Source organism: Canis lupus, chromosome 2, assembly GCF_011100685.1.
Source record: "Canis lupus familiaris isolate Mischka breed German Shepherd chromosome 2, alternate assembly UU_Cfam_GSD_1.0, whole genome shotgun sequence".
Taxonomy (NCBI): Eukaryota; Metazoa; Chordata; class Mammalia; order Carnivora; family Canidae; genus Canis; species Canis lupus.
Window position 1 is genome coordinate 8,039,721 of NC_049223.1, and position 25,435 is coordinate 8,065,155.

At 40.9% G+C, this 25,435-nt stretch overlaps 1 protein-coding gene across 20 annotated transcripts in view; it reads right to left on the minus strand.

The window, feature by feature from the left end:
* Positions 1-25,435, minus strand: part of ARMC3 (armadillo repeat containing 3) — a 100,560-nt gene that overhangs the window by 22,761 nt on the left and 52,364 nt on the right. For 17 of the 20 annotated variants that reach the window (XM_038529803.1, XM_038529813.1, XM_038529817.1 and 14 more), the window contains 6 exons: positions 12,451-12,700; positions 8,304-8,440; positions 7,116-7,284; positions 4,520-4,620; positions 3,709-3,810; positions 3,187-3,294 (listed from right to left, as the gene is read on the minus strand). In XM_038529803.1, the coding sequence (XP_038385731.1) occupies positions 3,187-3,294; positions 3,709-3,810; positions 4,520-4,620; positions 7,116-7,284; positions 8,304-8,440; positions 12,451-12,700 (867 nt within the window). The remainder of the gene's footprint in view (positions 1-3,186; positions 3,295-3,708; positions 3,811-4,519; positions 4,621-7,115; positions 7,285-8,303; positions 8,441-12,450; positions 12,701-25,435) is intronic. The other 3 variants (XM_038529819.1, XM_038529805.1, XM_038529821.1) reach the window with 1 other exon arrangement.

The following is a 25,435-nucleotide window of genomic DNA, read 5'->3' on the forward strand; positions in this document are numbered from 1 at the left end:
AGGAATGGACACAAAGAGAATACCTAACCTAGGGTGACCAGAGAAGGCCTCGCAAAAACAAAATATATGAACAGAATGAAGAAAGAATAGGAATTTTCCATGCATACAAAACATGTAAGACTCTTACAGGAGATGCCGTGGTTGCTGTTTGGACTTCATTTGGAGGATGATAGGGCATCATTGGTTTAGGCAGAATAATTTCATCAGCCTTTCATTTGGGGAAGGTGACTCAGGGGGTAGTATGGAGGATGGGCTTATGGAGGGCTCTTCAAAAGGCAGAAGACTCTTACAATGAGGAGGTTAGTGTGTTGAGATACAATACAAAGGCCTGAACCAGGGAGGTAAAGGTGAAAATGAAGAGAAACCATGACTTAAGAGACATGGATGACATTGAATACATATTCATTCAGTGTAGGCAGTAAGGAGAAGAAGGACTTTAAGACGATCCCTAGGCTTGAGCAATCTCATGGGAAGATGCTAATATTCATCAACCTAGGGAAGAGAGGAGGTTTTGGGAGTTGGGGGAACAGTTCATTTGGAACATTCTGTTTACAGAGCAGGAGAGAAAAGGCTGGACTCAGGGGAGGGGTATATAAATGTCAGCAGTAGCTAAAACTATGGAGAGTGAGAAAGGGAGTAAATGAAGAATCCTGGAGCATGTCAATGTGTAAGGTACTTGTGATAAGTAGATGAGGATATAGCAAAAAGGACCAGAAAAGAGGGAACTTATCCATAGAGCAAGAAGACATGGATCAAATGAGATAAAGATGTGAGTACTTCCAAGTAGTACAGAAAAGTCTTACTATCAGATATTATAATTAAAAACCCATGGCTATCTGAAGATCATCACTTTTTAAATTTATTGAAATTCCCGTTAGTGGACATACAGCTCAATATTGATTTAAGGAATGGAGTTCAGTGGTTCATCACTTACATACAACAGCCAGTGGTCATCATAGCAAGTCTCTCCTTAATTCCCATCCCCCATCTAGCTCATCAGCCACCCACATCCCTCCACCAACTCTGTTCTCTATAGTTAAGATTCTCTCCTGATTTGTTCCCCCCCTTTCTTTTATCCCCCTCCTCAAAGATCAGCATGTTGATATACAAAATAACTTTCAACCCAGTAGGGCTGCCCATTCTCTCCCAAAAGATTTAGGATTAAGAACCAGACTAAGTTGTAAGAAAAATAAGATGATACTCTGCCAAGAATAGCAAAATCACCAAAGATTAAAGCTGATGTGATGTCAGAGGTACCAGAAGGAATAGTGCACTTTGATTGATGTTAAGTACAATAGGTATGTAATGGTTACCCAGCAGACAAGTGGCCTATTCTCCCCTTAAGGGGGAGGAAGGCCAATTCTTCCCAAGGCCACGGCTGGGTAGACCAAAGGGAGACACCTGCTTCAAAGCCAGCCAGTGCTTTGTCTGGCCTATGAAGATAAGATGGTCTCTGACAAATAAGCGCTTGATAGCTGCTGGGCTTTAGAACTGAAAGTTTGCTTGGAATTGGAGCAGATCTGTCCCATGGCAAACCAAAGTCACATATAAGCTACAATTATGGGTGAGGCAGTAACCAAAAGAAAGTCAAGGGGGAAAACAAAGCATCCGTAAATAAGATACCACGCATGTGGAAAGAGAAAACGAGAGGGAAAGAGACAGAGACCCTACAATTATCTACTTAACCCCAGCTTCTGTCCTGCATTTCCCGGGTTGGACTCTGGAGACTCTTCTATATCCCTGCATGGGTTGAGTGGATTTGGGCCTTTTGCAACTGTTTTGTTCAACAGTACTAACATTTGTTGAGCGTCTACTTTGTGCGAGGCACTGCTCTCTGTGCTTTCCATGCGCTAATTGATGAAACCTCACATTACCCTATGTTATGTCCATTTTACTGAAGAGGAGATTCAGGCAAAGAGAAGGTAACCAACTTGCTCAAGATACACAGCGTATAAGGGTGGACCTTGTCAAAAATGACCTTTTCCTGCAAATGTTCAGATTTCTATTCTCTTGAACACACACAAATGCCTATGTAGGCTAGCCCAGCACTGCGCTAAACACAAGGGAGGTGGAAAGAGAAATTACTCAAGTCAGAACAGGTTGTTGTCCTCCTCAGGGAGCTCTCCATGCAGTAGAGGTGAAGCACAGAGAAGCCAAAGGAGGAAAGACAGGAGAAGAAGTGGATGGGGTGGGGGGGACAGACTAGGGAGGGAAGGGGAGTGGAAGGCAGGAGAGGGACAGACAAAAAGTATCAGTCCTGGAACAATAGGAGCAGATAAGAAGCAGAGATGAGAATAACGAGCAAAGGAGGCAGGCAATAGAAAATGAAATCAAAAATAGAAAAAAAAAAAAACAAAAAAAAAAAACCAAACCCAGCTCTGAGGTCTGAGGAGGAGCACAAACCGCTGCCTGGACCTCGGGAGGCCGCCGGGAGCAGTCTCAGTTTAGAAAGCGGATGCTGGGAATGCGTGCCAAGCAGCCTCCGATACCACAGTGGTTCTGAAGGGCTTAAGTCAACAATAATTAAAGGGTCATGGAGTGTGGCAAGAGGTCCAAGTGGGTTTTTGAGGAATCCAGGAAAGTGCTCATTAGAGAAATAATAGGTTTAAAAATACGTAAACTTACAGAAAGCATGTTTAAAACATGCCAGGCCTAAAAGGCATGAAACCACATTATAATTGTTCCATCAAGTAAGAAAGGGGTCCTATTTCCCTTTCCTCCCTCTGGCTGCCTCCTAAAGGGTCCGAGGTTCCTCTGGGGGAGCAGGACGGGCAGGGGCCATGGTAGCACAAGGGGGGGGGGCCCACACTCCAGGGTGCGTGGCAGAGGCAGCCGCCGGGAGAGGGCAGAGGGGTCACTCCACGATGACCACGGCGCAGGGGTGGACTTTCAAATGACCAGCTGGAGGCTGCTGTTTCTGGTTTAGAATTAAAGCGTCTGGAGGACTGTACGGTTGATCAAAGTGACCTGAGTTCTCACCCAGAGGCGGGAGGAGAAATTTCCTCCGGTGAAGTTTTAAGAGACTGCAAGGGACAAAAATGAAGTTACTCTTTAATTACATTTCATGCGTCTTGCCCTGTGCAACATACTGATTCAGAAAGCCACCCGTTCCGGTCACCAGCATCGGTGGGGGGATCAAAACCTCCTATTTAGGAAAATCAACACATACAATAACACATGTCCTACCTCGATCCTTTTTCCTTCGTGGTGCTTTTGCTAACAGCAGTATTTCGTCCAGAAGTAGGTTCCAGTTTATCTTCTGTGGGAGATCCAGATCTGGTACTAAAAGGATAACTATTTGCTCTCATGACAAGGAAAAACTCATCATCGATTTCAGTCACATGAAAAATAACAAAACATTACATTTGCAAGGCATTTCGTAATTTCGAAGGCACGTTGCTTTGCCATTTGATGCCTTGGCTCCCTTCCCTGTTGTGAACGGGGGCACCAGGCATCACTCCATCTACAGATAATAAAACCGAGCCGGCTCACAGCTCGAGGGCTCACTGTAGGTTCACGGCACACAGAAGGTAAAGCCTGCTTTTTTTCCAGTGATCATTTCCACAGTGATTTAAAAAAGCAATTGTGAAATTACAGTACTATACGAATGAAAAGAATTAAGTTGCCCAAATCTAGACTCTGCATTTGTTCTTCCTCCCACCTTGAGGGCAGAATTATTTGAGTCTAGGCAAAATATCATTCTCTTACTTTGTCTTTTCTTTGCTTACTCTTCTTAAGGAAGATGAGGAAGAAATACTCCGTCCATAACCAATATCTGATGATTTGTCTTCCATAGATGCAGGTGGAGAACTAAAAATTTTACACATTTGAAATTAGACACAAATTAAAATACTTCATCTGTCACTATGGGATTTGTCCTACAAAACACGTCCTTTTCCCCCCCTGGAAAATCATATTTGGAGCTGACATAATGTCATCTATGGAGTGACAAAATGAACACGTAAAGGAGAGGTTAAGGTAAGATGAAGAGAATATTGTAAAGTTTTTCGTGAACTGGAACAGGAAATATTTTTATAAAATGTGTCACATAAAATACACATGACTATTTTAAAGAAGACTTTTGAAGCTTTAATTTTTAGCTTTACTATTTACTTCTTATTTTATATTAAAAAAAAACCTTTGGGCAATGGTGGGAGTCCAGCATGCGGTTGCGGAGCCCTGTAAACATAATTCGTTTTGGTTTGCTTCTAAATCTACTTACACTTTCTTCAATTACTTCATGTTACCAGAAGGGTAAGAAGCAGTGACTACAGAAATACATCTGGAACTAAGTGGTAAAGGGAGTCAGAGGAAAAACCATGTTGGTGGTGATTTCACGGTCTTTACGATGTCGGGCTATGAGTTTACGGACCGGTGTTCATTTTCAGGGTGATGCTAAATACACCGGGCAAAAAAGATGCCATCCTGGGAATCTTAAATATTTACACAACGATGACGGACAAACAAAAAACACTGTGTGCCTCCCCACATCGCTCCTCCCCTCCCCCAAGAGACTCACACATCAGATGATTTACTGTTCACTAAGAGTACAGCACGTAGGTCACTTGGTTCTTGTAAGCAGAGATCCTTCAAAGGCAAGAGTTTGGTGCCGGGATTTATCTGTAGATAATTTAAGAACTAAAAAGTAATATCTGCATGTGTTATATGGTTTTAAATGAAGACTGATGTTCTCGACTGTTTGAAGTAATGTCACACACACATATGCAGTTAGAAATAGGACCGTGAACTTTTGGGCATCTTGCCTCCAGCTCCCCACAATCTGTATTGCCTTATACTCTCAGCTGTTTCACACCACAGTGATCCGTAGTGGAGCTGAAAGTAGTTGAGTTTGCAAATCCCTCTGTAAACGTAAGGGAGAATGGGTTGTCTGTAAGAGTAACTAATTACCAAACAGATGACTAAAAATGCTGTGAGGCTGTCTAAAAACAGGCTGGGCAATTGGCAATTTTACCAGCCTGCTGAGGTGGGTTAGGCCACACACCTTCTGGGGTCTTCTCCCAATCGTATTATCATCAGATCCCTCTCTCGTCCAAGATACATTTCAGGATCCTTTAAAAATCAGATAGATCAGGTCATTTTTCTGAAGTAGGAAGTTTTCCTACTTCATTCAGAGTAAAGGCCAAAAATCCTTCTGATAGTCCACAGATTTTACACGATCTGGTCTCTCTTTACCTCCCTGATTTGGTCTTTATGAGAAGGGCCCTAGGTTCACTCAGCTGTAGCTATGCTCACCTCGCTGTTTCTTAAGAATATGCCAGGCATATTCCCTGCCTGGAAAGCTCTTCCCCCAGCCGTCCTCACGGCTAAGTCCCTCACTTTCTCATTTTTGCTCAGGTATTCCCCTCTCCGTTGAGACCTACCTGACCAGTTTCTAAAATGAACATTGACCCCAGTACCCACTCAGCACAATAGAGCCCTCTTATCCTGCCTCTGCTCTACTCTTCCCCCTAAAACTCTGATCATTTTGATCACGTGAGATAAATTATTTACCTATTTGTCATGTTTACTGTTTATTGTTTGTCTCTTCTCACTGGTGTCACGAAAGTAGAGATCTCTTTAATTCACTGACATTTTCAAACCCACGGTATTAGAAACTTCATAACTACTGAACGAATGAATCAGAGAATTCTCCTTTACAAAGAATATGGTTTCATTAAATTTTTAAAAAACTGTATGAACAAATACATTTTGTCACAGCTTTGTCTGATCCATGGCAACACTGTTCCGATAAGTGTTCTCTGCTGGTTTTTCTGCTCATTTCCTCATTTCTCTCTGGCATCTTTGTACTAATAATGTTGTGCCAGTTCCTTTTGAAATATGCATCACTGAGTGAGATGGGCTTTGTCAGAGCAGTGATTTCTCAGTGGTGTGTGTGTGTGTGTGTGTGTGTGTGTTATGACAGGTATGGCAGTGGTGGCAGCTGGGGAAAGCAGAAAGAAGAAGAGCAAGAGTCAAGATTTAGGCTAGCCATTTTTCATTATTTAGAATGTCTCTAGGGGCACCTGGCTGGCTGGGACTCTTGATCTCAAGGTGATGAGTTTGAGTCCCACACAGTAGAGATTACTTTAAAAATAAAATAAAAATTTAAAAAATTGTCTCTAATTCTGTTGCCATGATAGAGTGTTTCCTGCAAATATGGTTCAGCTATGTGATTCTTTCATGGCCCTGTTTCCTCTGCCTGTTTGAACCAAGCTGGTCCAGGAGGGCTCCTGCTGCCAGCCTTGCTCGTCCCAGGTCCTTGGGTCCTGTACCTGCCTGGCAGAGAATTTGGCTTTTGCACTTCTGAGCTCTCCTCTCACCTGAGGCAACGATGGTGCTTTCTGAAACCTGCCACCACTAGCTGCCTTGTCCCTCTCTGGGCCTATGTTTTCTCCCTTTTCATTCCTCCTCCTGTACCCTTTCTCCCTGATCTCAAGGAATCTTAGTAACTTCTACATTTTTAAATGAAGTCTGGGTCATATCTGGTTCCTAGTTTTGCCTAAAATGGCATTTGTAGATTTAAAAAATTTTCCCTGGTCTCCTTCCTGCTTTTGGTTTCCAGACGAAAGGAAAATGCTGGCTTTAGCAACAATGCCAAAAAGTCCTCAGAATGCTACTTTTTAGCTTCTCATTTCTCTTGACATAACCTTGAATTATACTATATAATGTTTTTAAAATCGTAATCAGAAATGCAGCTTAAATAATGTTCTTCTATATTACATTTTTAAAATCTGGCATTGCAATTTGATTAGTTTCAATTAGATTATAATTAATAAAATGAAACATTTATACTTCTGTCCTTATCACTAACACTGAGCCCTAGAAATAATAGAACCCCCAAACAGAAAATGCTCCTTCTTTTATATCTTCTCTGAAACTTGAGAGTAGCCTTAGCAAGCCGATTCTACTCCAAGTAATCAGATTCTAGTTAAAACTGTACAGAAATGCAAAATCTTATAGCCAGATAAAGTCACGAATAAAGCTCCGATTCCCAAATTTCTGTCTATAAGACTATATATTCTGTTAGGTAGTTATAAAATTGCCATGTAATGGCATCATGACTGAAGAAGAAATGATCGCACATACTAAAATACAAATTACCCGACCCGACTTACCCGACCATAATCATAGAATCCATCATTAATTATGTTACTTGATGACAAATAGCCAGTCAGGCTATATTTCAGAGACAGGTAGTTGTTGAGCAATTTGTTATAAGCTGCCTCACTGAATTTATTTTTTCGACTTACTGATAGATTAATTTCTTCAAGGATATCTAGAGCCCTGTCAATAAGACAAAAAAAAGCATTATTTGCTTTATACAAGCAATCCAACATTAAGTTCTCATTTATATATCCGGCCAAGACCCAGAATGAAGAATTGAGATGAGAAGGTTAAAGACACCTCACGCTTTTAGATAAAGTAATACAGACAGAATTATGAAGATGGATCAGTCCTTTTAGAGAGTATATATGCCATGTAGGGTTTCATATTCAAACAGCTGGAAAGGACACTGGGTGAGGAGCTGAAAGTCCTTCATTTAAAGCAAAATTAGGGGCACCTGGGTAGCTCAGTGGTTGAGCTTCTGTCTTCAGCTCAGGGTGTGACCCTGGGGTCTGGGATCAAGTCCCACATCAGGCTCCCAGCGTGGAGCCTGCTTCTCCCTCTGCCTAGTCTCTGCCTCTCTCTCTGTGTCTTTCATGAATAAATAAAAAAAATCTTAAAAAAATAAGGCAAAATTAATATTGAGCCCCAACTTTTTCAGCTAACCGGGCAATACACACAAACATAAAGATGCCTAGAAATAGTGTAAGCCTGTCATTGGAAACCGAGAACCCTATTTGCCAGTGTGTTCAGGCAACTCACGCATCTGCTACTAATGGAGGAACTGCTTTCGTGGGGTTGGTTAAATGCCTGATTCTGATGGAAAGCTTTGTGTGAAGGAGGGAGAAAGAGGATATGCAGTCAGGGCTCACCCATTTTATTTGAGCTTCAAAAGTAGTGAGACAATCACTCGTGAGCAATGGCAGAGGGAAGGGAAAAAGAGGCATTGATGGGGGTGAAAACGTGGAGGTGGTGAGGGGGCAGCAGAGAAGATGCTTTTGTCAGGTGCTGGTGGAGATCACCAGGTGGGAGGAATGAAGAAGGGCCCCCCTCCTATCTGCTGGGACAGTCACAGCTCCTGAGGGCTCAGCACCCTGCGAGTGGGACTGTGAACTCTGACTTTCCTTGGGTGCAGAAGAGTGTACCTCTTCATCTTCTGCTCTTCCTCTTACCCAGAAACTCCTGGCAGCTCCACTCACCCAAGCCTGAATAATTCAACAGCCATCAGCTCATCATTGGCGCAGACCATCACAGCCCAGCTGGCGTGCCTTCTCACTTCATCATTCTTGGAGCACAGGAGCTCCACCAGAGGCTCCAGTCCACCTGAATTTCTTAACTAAAAGTGGAAACCAGAAGTCTATGCTTTGGGAGTACAGAACATAAACACTCATTTTTTAAAAAATCTCATTTGATTGTTAGAAGAGTTTAACTATGTGAGAACATTTTAGGATATTTAGATTTTATTACATCCAGGGGAAAACAATCTATTGCAAAACCTTATAGACAGGAGCCCAGGTTTCTGTTCAAGGTCAAGAGGGGGCTACAGTCAAATAATTGAGGGAGGTCATTGTGATTTTACACGGAAGGGAGACTGGGTGGAGAGCCTGTCCTCTCGCTCCCCTATGTTCCTTCATTCTGCTCATCAACATGGCTGTTCACTTGGCCCTGTGGTAGACAGAATGATGGGTGTCCTTTTCCCTGGAAAGGATTTTTGCCAATGTGCTAAGTTGCCAGTTTTGAGATGGTGAGAGTGTCCGGGATAATCAGGTGGGCCCAATCTATCTAATCATTACGGTCCTTATAAGATGGAATAAGGGTTCCTGGAGTGGAGAAAGGAGATGCGTAGAAACAGAGGTTAAAGTACTATCCTTTGAAGATGGAGAAATGGGCCAGAACCAAGGGATGGAGATGGATGGTAAAAGCTAGAAAGGGCCAGGAAACCGATTTTTCCTCCAAGTCTCCCAGAGGAACATAGCTCTGACAACACCTTGACTTTAACCCATAAGGCCTGTTTTCAGACTTCTGACCTCCTAAACTATAAGATAATAGATTTCTACTACTTTAAGCCATGTTGTGGGAATTTGTTACCACAGGAATAGGAAACTAATATAGTCCCCAAGGCTGGGCAGGAGGAACTGATACAGTAACATGCTACCCATGACACTGGACACTGCCACCAAATTGTCAGTGTGGCCAAAGCGTAGTGTAGCAATGCCCTAGAAAAAGACCAATTTTTGTTATCAAAATTTTTTTGATAGTGTCTTCTCTTCATTTCTCCAAGGGAGGAGTGAGAAAAGAGATAAAAAAAATAAGAAGAGAATTGGACAGAACTACATTAATTGCACTATTAAAGGAAATGCAGTTAATAAAGGTGGATTAATTACTCATGGATAAAATTATTCCAATTGGAAAAAAATCGACAGAGCTCTTATCTCACTGTCTGAAATGCAATACTCTATCATCCAAGCCTAGAGGACAAAAAAGAATATTTTATCAGTTTCTATGTGTAGTATCTGAAGACAAGAGCCCTTATGGGGTATGACTCACTTGATTCAGTCATTTTCTGCCAGTGTCCAGTGACATTTCCTTCTCAGGGATCACACTTTAATATATGTAACATTACAGCTTTAAAAAGTTTACTTTGAATCATCTTAGGCTTAGCAAGTCAAATTTCTGAACATTGTTATTTTTGAGTATAATACAGGATAGTCTAACTCCATGTGTTCTTTTGGCAAAGATCTAACTAATTTATTAATTACTTCACATGAGGGCACATGGGTGGCTCGGCGGTTGAGGGTCTGCCTTTGGCTCAGGTCATGATCCCGGCGTCCTGGCATCAAGTCCTACAGGGAGCCTGCTTCTCCCTCTGCCTATGTCTCTGCCTCTCTGTCTCTCATGAATGAATAAATAAAATCATAAAAAAGTAAAAAATAATTCCTTCACTCATTTACTCATTCTTTTAACAATCATTTATTAAGCAAGCACTCTGTGGCACATATATATTAATGGCATGAACACAGGTAAGAAAAACTCTCAAATCCTTTCCCTAAAGCCTTAAGGAGCTTATAGCCTTTCATAAAAGAACCATATATGCAAATCAGAGGACTAAGGAAGCATGTCTAGGGTGTAATGGAAGCATAGAGGATGGTGCTCCCAGCTTGAGGGTTGAAGAAAGGCCTCGTGGAAGACAGGATGGCTGACATGGGTTTGGAAGGTGAAGTGAGATTTTATCAGGTGGATGAAAGTGCGAATAGTTTCCAAGGGGTGAAATCAAAGACATATAAACAAGAGAACAGAGCATATGGACAGAATTACAAATAGTATGGTATTTCTGGAGCATAGAGTTATGCCTGAGAAGAGGCTTCAGGCACAGGTGGATAGGTGTGGGTCATTGGGAGCCCTTGCTCATCACGCTAAGCAGCTCAGAATTTTTCTTCTGGGGCAGTGGCATGCCACTGGGGACTTACAATGATGTGATGAGGGTCATATATTTGAAAGATTAGTCTGGAGGCAGTGTGGGAAGCAGGAGGTGGTGGGGTAGGGAGAGCCGGAGACTCAGCTGCACTATTCCAGGAAAGAGATGGACTATTCTGCAGACTGCACAGAGGTAGGACCAAAACGCTTGGAAGCCTAGCATAGTGCCTGGCACGGAGTAGATGGTAAATAAATATGGGGCAGTCTTGAGCCGCCTGGGCAGTTCAGCAGGTTGGGTGTCCGACTCTTGGTTAGACAACTCAGGTCGTGGGGGACAGAGCCAGGTGTTGGGCTCTGTGCTCAGCAGGGGAGTCTGCATGGGGACTCTCTCCCTCTGCCCCTCCCCCGACTCTTGCACATGTAGGCTCCTAAATAAATAAATAAATAAATAAATAAATAAATAAATAAATATTTAAAAATAATATTTGGTAGTCTTAGTGCCTTAATGGATGAATGCAAGTGAACTGAACCAATGGGAAGAACGGTGGGGATAGAATAGATACCTATGGGACAGAAGAGACAAGATTTGTTAGTCATCTGAGTGGACAGCAGAGTGCAAGAGCTTGGGCTCTGGATGGCATTCTTCATCCTCCAATTTACCAACTCTGCTTGGAGCACATTTTGTCTTTAAGCCTGAATTTCGTCCTCTGTAAAATGGGAATTACAAACACGGCCCATCACAAGTGAGGCTTAAATGCTTGTAGAGTGCTTAGCACAGTGCCCACTGCATAGTAAGTGCTCAGTGAGTGTCAGCTATTGCTATTTATATTGGCCGCAGGGGAGCAAAGTCCTAGGCTGTTTGAATGAGTGCCCTGCGACTGGTAAATATGAGAAAGGCAAGAGAAAAAAGGATGTTTGTAGGTTTATGTTATCTTTATGAACAGAACCAAACATACTTTTACATGACACACTTGTAAAAAAAAATGTAATTTTATGCTTTAAAACTTTGAAATATACAAGAAACACAAGAGTATGCGGAACCCATGTGTATAATGTAAAGCATTGTAGTAAGGACACACCTGTTTGTCTACTGCTCAGTTTAAGACATTTAAATGACCTTGAACCCCTGTTTGCTCCTCTCAATTACATCCACTCCCTTGATTCCCCCAAGAGGATTTCTTGAATTTGGAGTTAATCATTCTCTACCTTTGTCTTTATAGTTTCAACTTACATGTATGTTTACCTAAGAAATGTATTGCTTAGATTTGTATATTTCCAAATGCTACATAAACAGAATCATAAGTATGTATCCTTTTGCAACTTGATTTTGCTTTATGCTCGAGATTCATCTCTGTCGGTATCTGGATCTATAGCTCATTCGTTTTAACTGATGTGAAATTCCCCTTTATGAGTGTGCCACAATTTATACCCATTCTCTTAAAAGAGAACTAGACAATTGGTGTGTTGCCAGTCGTTTAGATATAAACAATGCCTCCTGGTGCACAAGAGGCAGGAGAACATTTTTGGTATAATTTAGAAACAGAGCTGCCAGATTATAGGATATGCTCTTCTTTGCTAGATAATGCCAATCTGTTTTCCAAAGTGTTGCACCAACTTAGTAGATTTCATTTTTTAATTTTTTAAATTGTATTTGTTTTAGAGTGGTTTTAGGTTTCCAGCCCCTACTCCCAGCCCCCACACAGGAGCAGCTCTCCCATTATCAACATCCCCCACCGGACTGGTACATTTGTTGCAACTGATGAACATACGCTGACACATTATTATCACCCAGAGTCCGTGGTTGAAGTGTGGTCCCAGTTTTGAAGGATCTAAATGATGGGTCGGTTCAAACACTTGAAAATGTTTTGAATTAATCCACTCAGAGATAGGGACCAGAAACACTGAGAGAACAAATGTTATTAAAGCTCTCACCTCTGTCCGGGCCTCTACGTCGCAGGCAGTTGTAGCAACCATGAGAGCAGCTTTGCTCTGCACAACCGTGTTAGCAGAGCACAGCGGGCCGAGGAGGGCGTGCATGACGTCGTGGTTCTGCATTTTCACACGCAGGGGCTCCTGCATTGCCATGTTCGCTAGTACCGTAGCTGCATTGGCAATGGCTCCGTCCCGGTTACTAGACAGGATGTTTATTAATGGATCGATTCCATCAGCTTCAGCAGCAGCACTGGGTAAATGGAGGAGAAATGAATGTCATTCAACTGAGTTCAAGAAATGGTCTTCGGGGTGTACCACGGAGCTTATTAAACAAACGAGCACATAAGTACAGTTTGGGAAAGAAATTAATTTACAATGCAATGAACCCAGACTTGAGGTGCTAGTGATTTAGATGGAGTCTGGGAAGATGTCAGTTAAGAATGAATTTAAATAACCCTTTTCCTACTTTTACAGCTTGTAGTTATAGAAAACTGCACAACTACTTCTTAGAAACCCTCCTACAGCCATTCAGTTTTTAACTCAGTGATACTTACAAGACCAGGAAATTCTACTCAAAGAAAATCGATTAAGGTATTCTCAACTAGTGGGAAAGCAAAGCTTTATATTATTTTTATTTTTATTTGTTTATTAGAGAAGGGGAGAAATCGAATCTTAATCTGGGCATGGAGCCTGACTAGGGCTGGATCTCACAACCTCAGGACCTGAGCCAAAATTAAAAGTCAGACATTTAACCAGCTTAGCTACCCAGGTGCCCCTAGGAAAACAACACTTTGTTTTTTATTTTTTTAAGAGTTTATTTACTTATTCATGAGAGACACAGAGAAGGAGGCAGAGACATAGGCAGAGAGGGAAGCAGGCTCCCTCTGGGGAGCCCAATGTGGGACTCAATCCCAGGACCCCAGGATCATGCCCCTGAGTTGAAGGCAGATGCTCAACCATTGACCCACCCAGGTGCCCCGGAAAACAACACTTTAAATAGGAGGAATAAGTGAGTGGGAGATGCTCTTGGTTTAAGTTAAAACTCTTTAGCTCATCCTCCCCCTTTTTAAATAAGGTTGTTAATTGTAGGCAGAGGTTAATGCATTTGAAACCAGCAAAACGTTTTGGAGGTGTATGCTGCTGTTACAAATTAAACATCAAAGATCAAAGTCATAATATTGACATAGTAACTAATTTTAGTAATGTAGGCATATTCAGTTGCTAAATTTCCTACTTCTGCTATAAAAAGACCACAATTATCCATAAAATATATTAATAGTCTCACAAGTGATAAAGGCTAAACCTCTTTTTAACGAACGCCATACTTTCTATATAGTCCTTGCTTTCTAATCACTTAAAAAGCTCATAAAGTAGTGAAAATAGAAAAGGGGATCATTTTAACAAGCGGAAGATGATTTAATTATGTTCTTTAACATTTGGAATTGCTTCAAATAAGAGATGTTCCAAGCCATAAGGTACACAGAGCAACCTAGTTTCAAAGGAAGACCCCAAATTCTGTGTTAAAAACCCATTTATATCATCAAAGGACTAGAGGTAATCAAGACAATAAAAACATATCTGAGACTCCAATAATATGAACATCCCTTTAAGGTTTACAGCTGACACATATTTTTTTCCACTTAGGATCATATTAAGAACCAAAACTAAAAACAACAGGTGAGGCTGCATGATTCAGCCTGAATCACCCTGTATTCCGATGAATATTCCGATCATTAAATTTACTTAGGTAGCCACTTAGATTTGCTGATTGTGAAGGAGAAGTGACAATCTCAAGAATAGAAGTTATCACAACTGTCCAAGAGAGGGCACAATGTAAGTGAAGTGTCGCCGAGGAGAAAGGAAGCTATGCCTGTCACACAGACCAGTTCTGAAGTGGACCTAATGGCAGCAACTGGACCAGAATGAAATAAGGAAGGCAGGTGCTCCAGGGAACACAGGGCTCCCTCGGTGTTAACCCTGAAGGCACCTTCCACCTAGTTTGAATAAATCCGTCCAGAAAACACCATATTGAAATGAAGGCAGAATCAGAGTTTGGTTCCATTTCTACCCATACCCTAGTCCTTGGTATATATTTAATCCTTCTTTTGGTGTCTCCCATTCTTTTCCTGGGAAGGCATCCCTTTAACATCTGGTTAGATGACACAGACCAGAATTTGTTTATATAAAAATATTGGTAGAGAGGGCCTGCAGCTCCCTATGATAGCCTGAGGGCCATCATTTACTCTCCTTTCTAGGGAACAAAATAAACACTCTTAAGATAAGTTTTCTTTTCTTTTTAAAGATTTTATTTATTTATTCATGAGAGATACACAGAGAGACGCAGAGACATAAGCAGAGGGAGAAGCAGGCTCCCTGCAGGGAGCCCGATTCAGGGCTCAATCCCAGGACCCCAGGATCACAATTCTCTCTCCTATTAATCAGTGGTCACTTGTATATTAGTTTCTCAGCAATGTCTCATGTTTTTATTTATAGCTGAAATACTGAATTTTTTAAAGCTGCCAGCAAGAATGTTAAATTATGCATATTTTCTAATTAATATAGACGCAAACCTGCTCAAAAATCGTTTTATTCCTTTGACTTATTTTTCACGCGCTGAATGCAATCAGTCCCTTCAGCCAAAATACTTTGCAGTTTTTAATCATTGTGAACATGCCTCAGTTGGAAAGCACAATTCCTTTGTCACTTAGTGATTTTTTTCCTTTCAGAAGGTTCACCTTTCAAAACATCCTGGAGAATCAAGGAGGAGCACACTGTGGAGTTATTTCATTGCAACCCTGATAGAAGCTACAAGTATTATAGGTAAATGCATACCAGGAAATTCTCCAGGGGTTTGTCTTTTGTATGCATCAGGGGTTTTCTGGAAAATTCAAGTGCATACATAGGATCACACTCTGTTGTTTCAGTTTCTCTTATTTATTCAAAACAAAACAGAACACAAAACAACAACACACACACACAAAAAAACGGGCTGCGAGATAGAGGAATTTTCATCAGATGTGCCTCTGCTCACAGCCTTTGTGCTTGGGTTTCGCTTCCTCCTCTCTCATGGACAAAGGCATATTTTGCCTTGGCTCATTTATATCCCTACCTTCTGCTCTTTTCTGTGCTCTTTATGAGCCAGTAAAGAGAAGTACATAAAATCCTAGCTGTTTAAGAAATCAAAGATTCTAGTACACAGCGGAACATAGCTTTTACTAAATTGAACATAACTGCCAGCACCAAAGACAAATCATTCGTGTGCAGCTGGGAGAACAATTTGCATTGTACGTACATACCTGCCCATAATATGCTCTGTGCGGTCTGTTTAAGTGTAAAAAGCATAACTGAGATTAAGTTATTATGGTGGAAAAAAACCAAGCTATTATTCTTACCTAAAAAAACTAATTTCATTATAGAAATAGAGCACAGACTTTATATTTTTTTAAAACAGAATCCCATTAATTTCATGTTTCAAACCGAAGACATTCTGTTTTATTTTTCTCTGTGTCTACTATGTACACAAGCTGAAGTCTGTCATATTTTAAAAACACATTTCCGTTTCCTAGATAGTATGGCATTATCCAAATGAACGGGACAGAAGTCAAACTGCTTTGTTACAAAATCCAGAATTATAGGGCCATATGTCATCGTGATAATCAGAAAATATTTTGATTTTTACTATCATTAACCTCCATCAGTTGAAGTTTAATCAAGTAAGAGTTTAAAACGTACATTCAGAAAAACTAACTAAAACCCAAATATGGGAAAATATAAAAACATCTGTTTATATAATTTGATACACATAAACAGAAGTGAAGTTCGATGTGTCATGTGTATCCAATTTATTACCAAGTCCTGACTATTTTCCTCCTCCCTATTTTTTTTTTTAAAGATCCTGTTTATTTATTCACAAGAGACACAGAGAGAAAGGCAGAGACACAGGCAGAGGGAGAAGCAGGCTCCTTGAAGGGGGCCCGATGTGGGACTCGATCCCAGACCCTCAGGATCATGACCTGAGCTGAAGGCAGACGCTCAACCACGGAGCCACCCAGGCACCCCATTCTCCCTATTTCTTGAATCTCTCCCCTTTCCAGCTCCATTTCTCTGATCCAATCTCGTCCACATCCTCTCTTGTGAATTATATTCCCTTCTAACAGGTCTCTCCTCTCCCCCTCCAATCCTTTCTCCAACTTAGAGCTAAAGTTTTCTTTTGAAATAATAATCAGATTATTATAGTTATATATATCATGCACATAATCAGATTTCTCCCCTATTTAAAATGTTTCTGGTTTCACATTGCTCAGGATGAAGCCCCAAATTTCTCACATGGCCCCCAAAGCCCTGCCTGAGTCCACCTGCACCCCCACGCCCACCCTCTCTCATCTTTACCTGTGGCTCTGTGCTCTGGGCCTCTCTGGCGACCTGCAACATGCCAGGGCTCCATCTTACCTCGGGGTGTTCCCATATGCCCATCCTTCTCACTTCCTGATGACTCTTCCCCCCAGATAATTCCCATTCACCTTGCCAAGCTCAACACAAACACCTCTTCCTCAAGGAAGCATACCTTGACCCCCCAAACTACATATCATGTGTCTCTTTTCCACATGAGCTCAAAATCATTTGTTTGCTAAACATGTATACATTTTTTAAAAATGATGTTTTGGCTCAAATGGTCGCATAGAATGCAACGATCTTTTTTTTTTCTTTTTTTTTATTTATGATAGTCACAGAGAGAGAGAGAGAGAGAGAGAGGCAGAGGCAGAGACACAGGCAGAGGGAGAAGCAGGCTCCATGCACCGGGAGCCCGACGTGGGATTCGATCCCAGGTCTCCAGGATCGTGCTCTGGGCCAAAGGCAGGCGCTAAACTGCTGCGCCACCCAGGGATCCCTGCAACAATCTTAAGATACTATTTTACAGAAGCTTGTTGTGGAAAGGAGTTTACCACAAAGCTTTTCATTTAAATCCTGGAGCCCACAATGAAAAAACACTTAATAGCATGGATACTAAGAACATGGTTTAAGGAAAAATACGATCACTGAGAGAATACTCTGCTATCTCATGTCTGTGTGTCTTTGCACTCAGGTTTTCTCTGCCAAAAGGCCTGTCGCTACCCATCCACACCTCTGCCTGGGGAACTGGAGCTCACCCTTCCAAACCTCCTCAGCTGTCCTTTCCTGTTCAGGGTCATTCTGGTCCATCAGTGCCTCTCCTTGGTATTCACTCCCCCTCTCGCTATGTCTACACTGGTCCCCACTTCTTAGAGGCAGTACTTGACTCTTATTTCTATGCCCAGTGCTGAGAAGATCAATATATTTAAATGGACTTGACTCAACTCAAGGGGAGTGCTGAAGAAAAGTTCAGTAGGAGTCAAGAGAGGATGAGAGAAAAATCAGCGTTAAGTTTGCAAGAAGGCATAGGACCCAACACAACCGAGATCTCTGCTTGTATCGCTTAGAGCTGCTCTCCCCATCCCCAATGCTTCCCTAATTATTTAGTGAAATAATTTTGATATGGAGTTTGGCGAATCATATCTTGCACTTCAGACGTCTTAGGGATTGATCTCTTTATATATCAAAGGCTGTCCATATTTTGTCTTTGCAGACATCGTTGACTCTGTTTATTTGGGTCGTGTCATCAGATGACACCATTTGGTACTTCTCAGAAAATCCTTGCTGCAGTTTGGAGGTTCACGTGTAACCCATCTGCAGAGGCTGGTTACATGAATCAAGGGTGACCTTGGGCAGTAGAGAAATCTGTTTAACAGAGCCCACATACAGGGTAATATGTGGAACCCGATGGAACAGATGGTAATATTGGCAATCAGAACCTTGTTTGTTAACAGTGATTACAACCATTCCCACCAGCATGACTTTTCATATGTCTCTGCAAGGTTTGTCACACCAAGGAAGACATACCGGTGGCAGACGCGCTGCAAGGGGTCAGGAGAGGTGCTCCTGCACAGGCTCAGGGGTGGTGTGTTTGAGCCTCCCCAGCTCCCAGCGAGTCTACACAGGCGCATGGGGAGGGGACCCTGGCCGGTGTGATAAACAGGTCTCCTGGTTATCGCAGCCAGATTTGGAATGCTGTGAACAGGATTCCTGACTCTCATTCCAACCAATTTTTCAACAAAAGTAATGATCCAAGAAGTCGAGTGTGTTCGTTAAATCGATCAATTTCTGAGTACATCCCAAACAGCTATGACCCAGCCGCAGCCCCACAGTCGCAGAAGAAGGGGGATGTTTGCCCTCCAACTCGGGCTGAATTCCAGGGCTCACAAAAGTAGTCCAGAGAATTTTCTCCTTTTAAAGAAATAGTGTTTAAAGAAACTTAGTAGTAGTAAGGGAGAGAAGCACAATTCATTGTGGGCAAATGCTTAAAATGAAAGGTTTTTAAATTTATTTTTAAACAATTTTTGAAAGTTTTTTTTAAATAGTCTGTATTTATGAAAGCAAAACCCAGCCACAAAAACAAACGCACGCAGTTTTACATCCTATAGCAAAATAGGAAAAAGGTGAAAAATAATTTTTTTAAGTAGGTAAAATCGAATTGCTTCTCTCGTACTGATGTATCTCAGTGGCATAATTTTGAGGCTTCCAGGGTGTGCTTTTCTGCTACGGTTGCTATGACATCATGGTTTCTACAGAGAAAGGGGCCAATTGCAAAGAGACTAGTACATGCTAACCCAGCACCTTCTCCAACAGCATGCAGGTTTTTGTTACCAATTATGAGGCAGTCAATCAAAGTCTAGGGAAATCAAATGTAATTTTCTTACAAGTGACATGGAATCCTTATTGACCTATCTGTTCAATTGCAATACTTCACTTCCATACATGCCACCGTCTGTTTCAAAAGCTGGACTGCCTGCCCAGAATTAACTAGCTGCCATCAGGAAAGAACAACCGTCTTCATTATACATGGCTGACTTGTCTCCTGATAAAGTACTAATAATGGTCAAGGTGTTGGAATACTCATAATAAATGGCTTTTGCAGTTACCAAATGTTTCTGTTTCACTGGGAAATCAGTCTATTTACGTATCTGTATGTGACAAGTGACGCAATCCCAAAGTAATTAGAGGTACCATGTTGATTTCCTTAACTAAATAATAAGGATGCTGCATGCTTTCGTGTGACGGCACATGAAAACCCCTGGCCCTGCCAGGGCTTCTTATTCTCATCAGCTCTAATGTCATTTCTTCAGAGAGGCCGTTTGACAAGCTTTGTGTCATCCCCCCCGACCCCTCTCACAACCCCAGTGTCACGCAGGCTCCTCTCTAGGACGTTGTGCTACTTTATTTAATTGATACTGTTATCACTTCTGAAATTACCTTCTTAAAGTTACTCCCTATGGTCTGCCTCCCTGTGCGAAATGTAGGTTTCATGACAGCAGTCTGATGGAACCTTCGTTGTGTTCCCTAGGATATCCCTGCAGCCTACAATAAGGCCTAGATGTAAAGAATCCCCAAGTAATGGTGAGAGAATTACAAAAGAAACCTAAAAACATAACTTCCTTCACCTTTGAGACAAAATGATGAAAGTGGTAAAGAGTGGTCCCAGCTAGTTCCTAGTGGAAGTTGTGCTCAAGACTCCCTATGATACTGGATAGAGCGTAGTCAGATGCACAAAATATAATAGATAACCTAGGCTCGCTTTTCTTTCTTTTATAGTGAAGAAAGATAACATTTAGAGAGATTAAGACTTGCTTGTGAGGCAAGTCAACAACCAACACAGGATTAAAAGTCCAGTGGTCTTTTAGTCTGTAAACTTTTTTACAATCATCAATTGACAATTATTTTTTAAAGATTTTATTTATTTATTCATGAGAGATACACAGAGAGAGGCAGAGATATAGGCAGAGGCAGAAGCAGGTTCCCAGTGGGGAGCCCGATGTGGGACTCTATCCCAGGACCTCGGGATCACACCCTGAGCCAAAAGCAGACACTCAACTACTGAGCTACCCGCCACCCAGGCATCCTCACTCTGGGGATTTAATAATATATTCCATATCAAGTACTAGCTCAAGGCCTGGCTCACACATGCCAGCTATCATCATCACCACTGTCTGCTGACATTCAGTGAACCACAAGGCAGAGACTTTCCTATATCCTATCTCACTTGATTTCTTGTACCATGGAAAAATATCATATTTCCAAATTTACATGTGCATATGAAATTTTCAGACTTTTTCAGCTAAGTGGTCAAATCTCCTACACCTGCAGGGGTAGAGCTAGGACAGTTTCCTCAGGAATCTCACCAAGGTCTCTCCCATTTAGGTGCAGCCAATAAGCAATAAAGGCCATTTCCAGAGAGGGGGAATAAAAAGTCGCAGAAAATGATTAATATAAAAAGTCAAGAATGGGTAAAAATGGAATTTATGTAGGCTTTAAGTACTGCTTCAAAGTGAGAGTGTGAGAGGAAAAAAAAATCACACAATAATTTGATAATTCTCTGTGAAAATCAGTAATATTGGAAATTAAACCTGAAAGAGGTGCCAACAACTTTTTAAAAAGGTTATGCAAATGTCAGTCTCTCCTCTCTGGGTAATAAAAGCAGCATAGACAATTTTCTAAATGAACATTTCATGGGATTCACAAAGCCTCACAAAACTAATAGCCAATAAAATTTAAACTGTGAAGACTGACTAGGCAACAGCTAACACAAAATGGAGATATGGAATCAATCTGTTTTATTGTAAAATCCAGCTTTTCATTCTATATCTTTCTTCAAATCCAGTATGATTTTTCCAACCTATCATAGCCTGTGTCAGAACAACATTCTATCAGGCAGAGAAGGATTCCAGGTGCTAACAGGTAGAAATGAAAAGGACCCACTCAGTAAAGTTGGATGGTAATAATACAAGAATCAATTTTAGATTTACCACAAAGAGTCTTCCCATTTATTTGATCTATTAACTTCAGAAGCCTTTTAAAATAGTCAATAAACACCATAAGTTCTTTGAGGTATCGTCCTCAATACAAAAGTTTGAAACATCCTTCTACAAAACTGAATTTCCTAAAAAGGTCATGAAACGAACTCAATTATCTTGTAGGATGCTCCTATTGTGAGTGGTCTAATTAAAAGGAGGTAGCATCTTACAACGAAGTGATGCTAATAAGAATTTTAAAACAAAATAATCTTTTCTATTACGTGGAGTCAAGAGCAAAAAATCAACTCCAGAGTGACTACAATAACAATGAGATTAATTGATGCCATCCAAGCATATGCTATTAATCCTATATGGTTATGTAGCGCAGCCCATATTCAGTCACCAGAACAATGAATCTGTCAAAACATTTTAAAGCGACTGCATCTTAAAAGGGACCAGAGACAAACGCAAGCATCTATTAACACACATGGAGCAGGAGAATATTCTCTCTTCAAAAACACAATGAAATGCTTACGAGATGACAATATTTTAATAATGTTTAAAAAATATTATTTTAGACGCGCCAGAGAGGGTTTCAAATTAAATTAGTGTGCCTTTCATTGAAATAGGGAGCGAGCTTTCCAGGGCCTTTTTGCCCCTCCCCCAACTCGCTCCTGAACGACCACTAGGGGTCAGTATGAAGACACAGTTCCCTCCACTGCTCGCAGAGGTGGGGAAAAAAAAACCCACCACCAAGCTCTGGAAACATTTTCCCAGGGAAAAACCCTGATGCAACAAAGACAATAACTGCACGGCTTCAGCATTCTGAAGTCTGTACCATGAGTTTGCATTTTTCATGAGCCTACGTTTATTTTGTAAATCACAGTGGATTCGTTCTACAGTCCATGTTTCGTTAATGGCAAAGTATTCAAAGGGACGAGATTACTTACTCTAAGTGAATCTGCGTGTATTGGCCAAGAAGGATTAGGTTCTAGAATAGAGGGTAAAATTTCTTTTCAGAGGGTGAGGTTGCACGAGTCGAGCCACCTCAAAGCCATAATCCCATCTCTTCCTGTAGAGGAACGGAGATGGAAGTGAAGCTGGTGGTGTTTTGCCAACTTTAGGGGAGACCTTTTTTTTTTCTCCTTCAAAATGACTGTGACGGTTCAGTGCACCCTAGCCAATTCTGAGAAATAGCATTTGTCTATATACTTAAGGGTACAAGTGTAAAAATAAATATACAAATATATCACCTTCCCCCAACTCTACTTAATGAGGTAAGAATAAAAAAAAAAAAAAAAAAAGCTCTAAAAAGTGTTTTCTATACATGCTACAGAGATTTAACATTCCAACAAATGGCTCTGGGTCAGGCTCTCCCCTGATAGTGCCAAGTGATTGATAGGGAATTGGGTCACTGTGAATAGATGAAGCCCTGCCTTGAAGTGCTATATAAAGTTTCATAGGTGGCACACCTTTTTTTTTTTTTTTTCATTAATGATTTCATTCATTTGAAAGAGAGTATGAGAAAAGACAAGCAAGGGGAGGGGCAGAGGGTGAAGCAGACTCTCTATTGAGCTGGGAGCCCAATGCAGGATTTGATCCTTGGACCTTGGGATTGTGACCTGAGCTGCAGGCCGTGGCTGAACCAGCTGCGCCACCCAGGTGCCCCCATGGCACACCTTTGAAGTGGTTTTTCTACACATTACGTGGCTTTCTCAGGCACAGTACTCCGTGAATAATTCCACTATTTGGTCCATGCTTTATTTCTATGTTAGTGAATAGAAATTTTAATACTGATAATACAAAATGACAGGTTATCCATAGATAATAAAGAACATTGAGAAGTTCCCAAAGTACTCAGACATCCATATAAATTGGGGGCATTGTGTCTCTTTCTGGAATCCCTTTGGGATTCCTGACTTCCTTTGCTGTGGTTGACTGTAGATCACACAATAGCAAAATGGTCCCTACAGAAGAACATTGTCTCTTGTGTTGTGGAGGCCTGGGGTGGCCCAGCAATCAATCAATTTTTGTTTGTTTAAGTAACCACTATATGGTGTTGTCATTTAGAACTTACTTAAGGCACTGCTGTTGTGGAAAGCCAAGAAGTGGTATAAAAAAAAAAAAAAAAGAAAGAAATGGAGACAAGGTCTCTAAGCTTTAGGGAAATCACCCAGTTCTTCATGGAGAGAACATAAGTATGAAGAATCAGGTGTTAGTATGATATATGTATAAACAACAGAGACTTGATTATGTATTTTCTACAGCAAAACCACAGTTTGTACTTACTTATCTATGGGCATTAATTATATTATTACTTTTTATGTTTTTATTTTATTCTTATTTCCTAAAATAACTATCTTTTAAGAGCTATCTAGTAACCAACCATACTATTTTCTAATCTTTTCATAGTTTACTAATAGCCAGAAGTTACTCATTGTTGGCAAGGAAAATGAAAAACATCGAACTCTTTTTATTCTTAGGACAACTCAAAAACTCTAATTCTGATCAGATCCAACAGATGGCAGTGATGTTATAAATTAACAGTTTAAAATATTCTTGTTAATATGTAGAATCTACCCCTCAGAAGAATGTCAACCAGGAATAATTCTCTTGGTATTTGCATAAATAATGTACAGCTTTGATATGAATAATTGGATAGAAGAGTACGAGGTAAATATCATATGAATTTTCATTGGAATGGTATTTCCTAGATCAAAAATCAACAACTTTCTTTTTTCAAAAAGTATTATAAATTGAGAATTTTCAGAAGGATTAGCAGTGAACCAAGAAAGGATAACAGTGTCCAGAGCAACTAAATGAACTCTATTTTTTAAAAGATTTATTCCCCTATTTTTAGAGACAGAGAAAGAACATGCTGGCACACGAGGGGGCAGGGTAGGGGCAGAGGGAGAGGAGGAGAATCTTGGAGTAGGCTCCCTGCTGAGAATGGAGACTGACACAGGGCTTGATTCCATGACCCTAAGATCATGACCTGAGCCTAAAGCAAGAGTCAGAAGCTTACCTGATGGAGCCACCAAGGTGTCCCAGTGGGTTACATTTTTCTATAAAAAGTCATTATTGCTCTTTCGTTTCTATTTCCACCTATTTCTTCCTAAAGGAGGTTGTCTCTTAATTTATTCACTTAAAAAATAATTTTACTCTTCTTTTTCCTCTATCACTTTAGATAAGTGAATCTGGCTGTTCTTGTCCTTTTTTCCTATGCCTTCAGGCTGTTACTTTTATTTGTGTTCGTGGCCTTTCCATGTTTTTATCCACTTTAAGTGATCTTTACATTGCAGATAATAAAAAATGTAAGGTATGAGTAGAAAACTCTTAGAGGTTGCGTTTCCACTGTTGCTTCTGTGATCCAAATTATGTAAAAATGAACACACGAAACAACATAGATGATCACTTTCTGTTTTAGGTTCCGGGCATCAGTTGATGTCAGATAGACCTGTTTTTTTCACTATCCTATTGTTTTCCATCCTATTTTTGGTAAGTCCATTTGCCCCCACATACCTACTCTACAATGGGCACTATTCTAGATGTCTGGTAGGTTATCAGTGAATTAACTAGCCAAAGGTACCTCCTTCATGAGGGCTTGTCAGAGGAGGGTGAGGGATAGAAAATCAATAACAAACAATGAGTAAGTTACATAGTATGTCAGAAAATCGTAAGTGCTCTGGAGAAAGGGCAGCAAGGAAGGAGGTTTGAGAAAAAGTGTGTGTGGGTGCAACTGTAAACAATGTCGTCACAGTGGGTCTCTTTAAGAGGGTGGCATTTGAACAGACTTGAAGGATGTGGGGGAGTGAGCCACAGGCATTCTGGTATTGGAAGAACATTCCATGCAGAGAGAACAGTCCATCCACAAGGCTTGACGCAAAATACTACTGGAAGTTTTATGTATTTCCAGAATACTTTACTTTTCATCATTTCATTCCCCAATGCTGGCTTATTCGTATGAAAAGGGATTTGCATCTGTTAGATTATTATTGTTTTTTGAGTACAGTCTCAGTTTTCTATAACTCAAATACTTGAACACTTCATATATCCAGAATATACATGAGAACTACCAGAAAGGAAGAGAGAAAGAAGGGAAGAGAGAAAGGAAAGAAGAA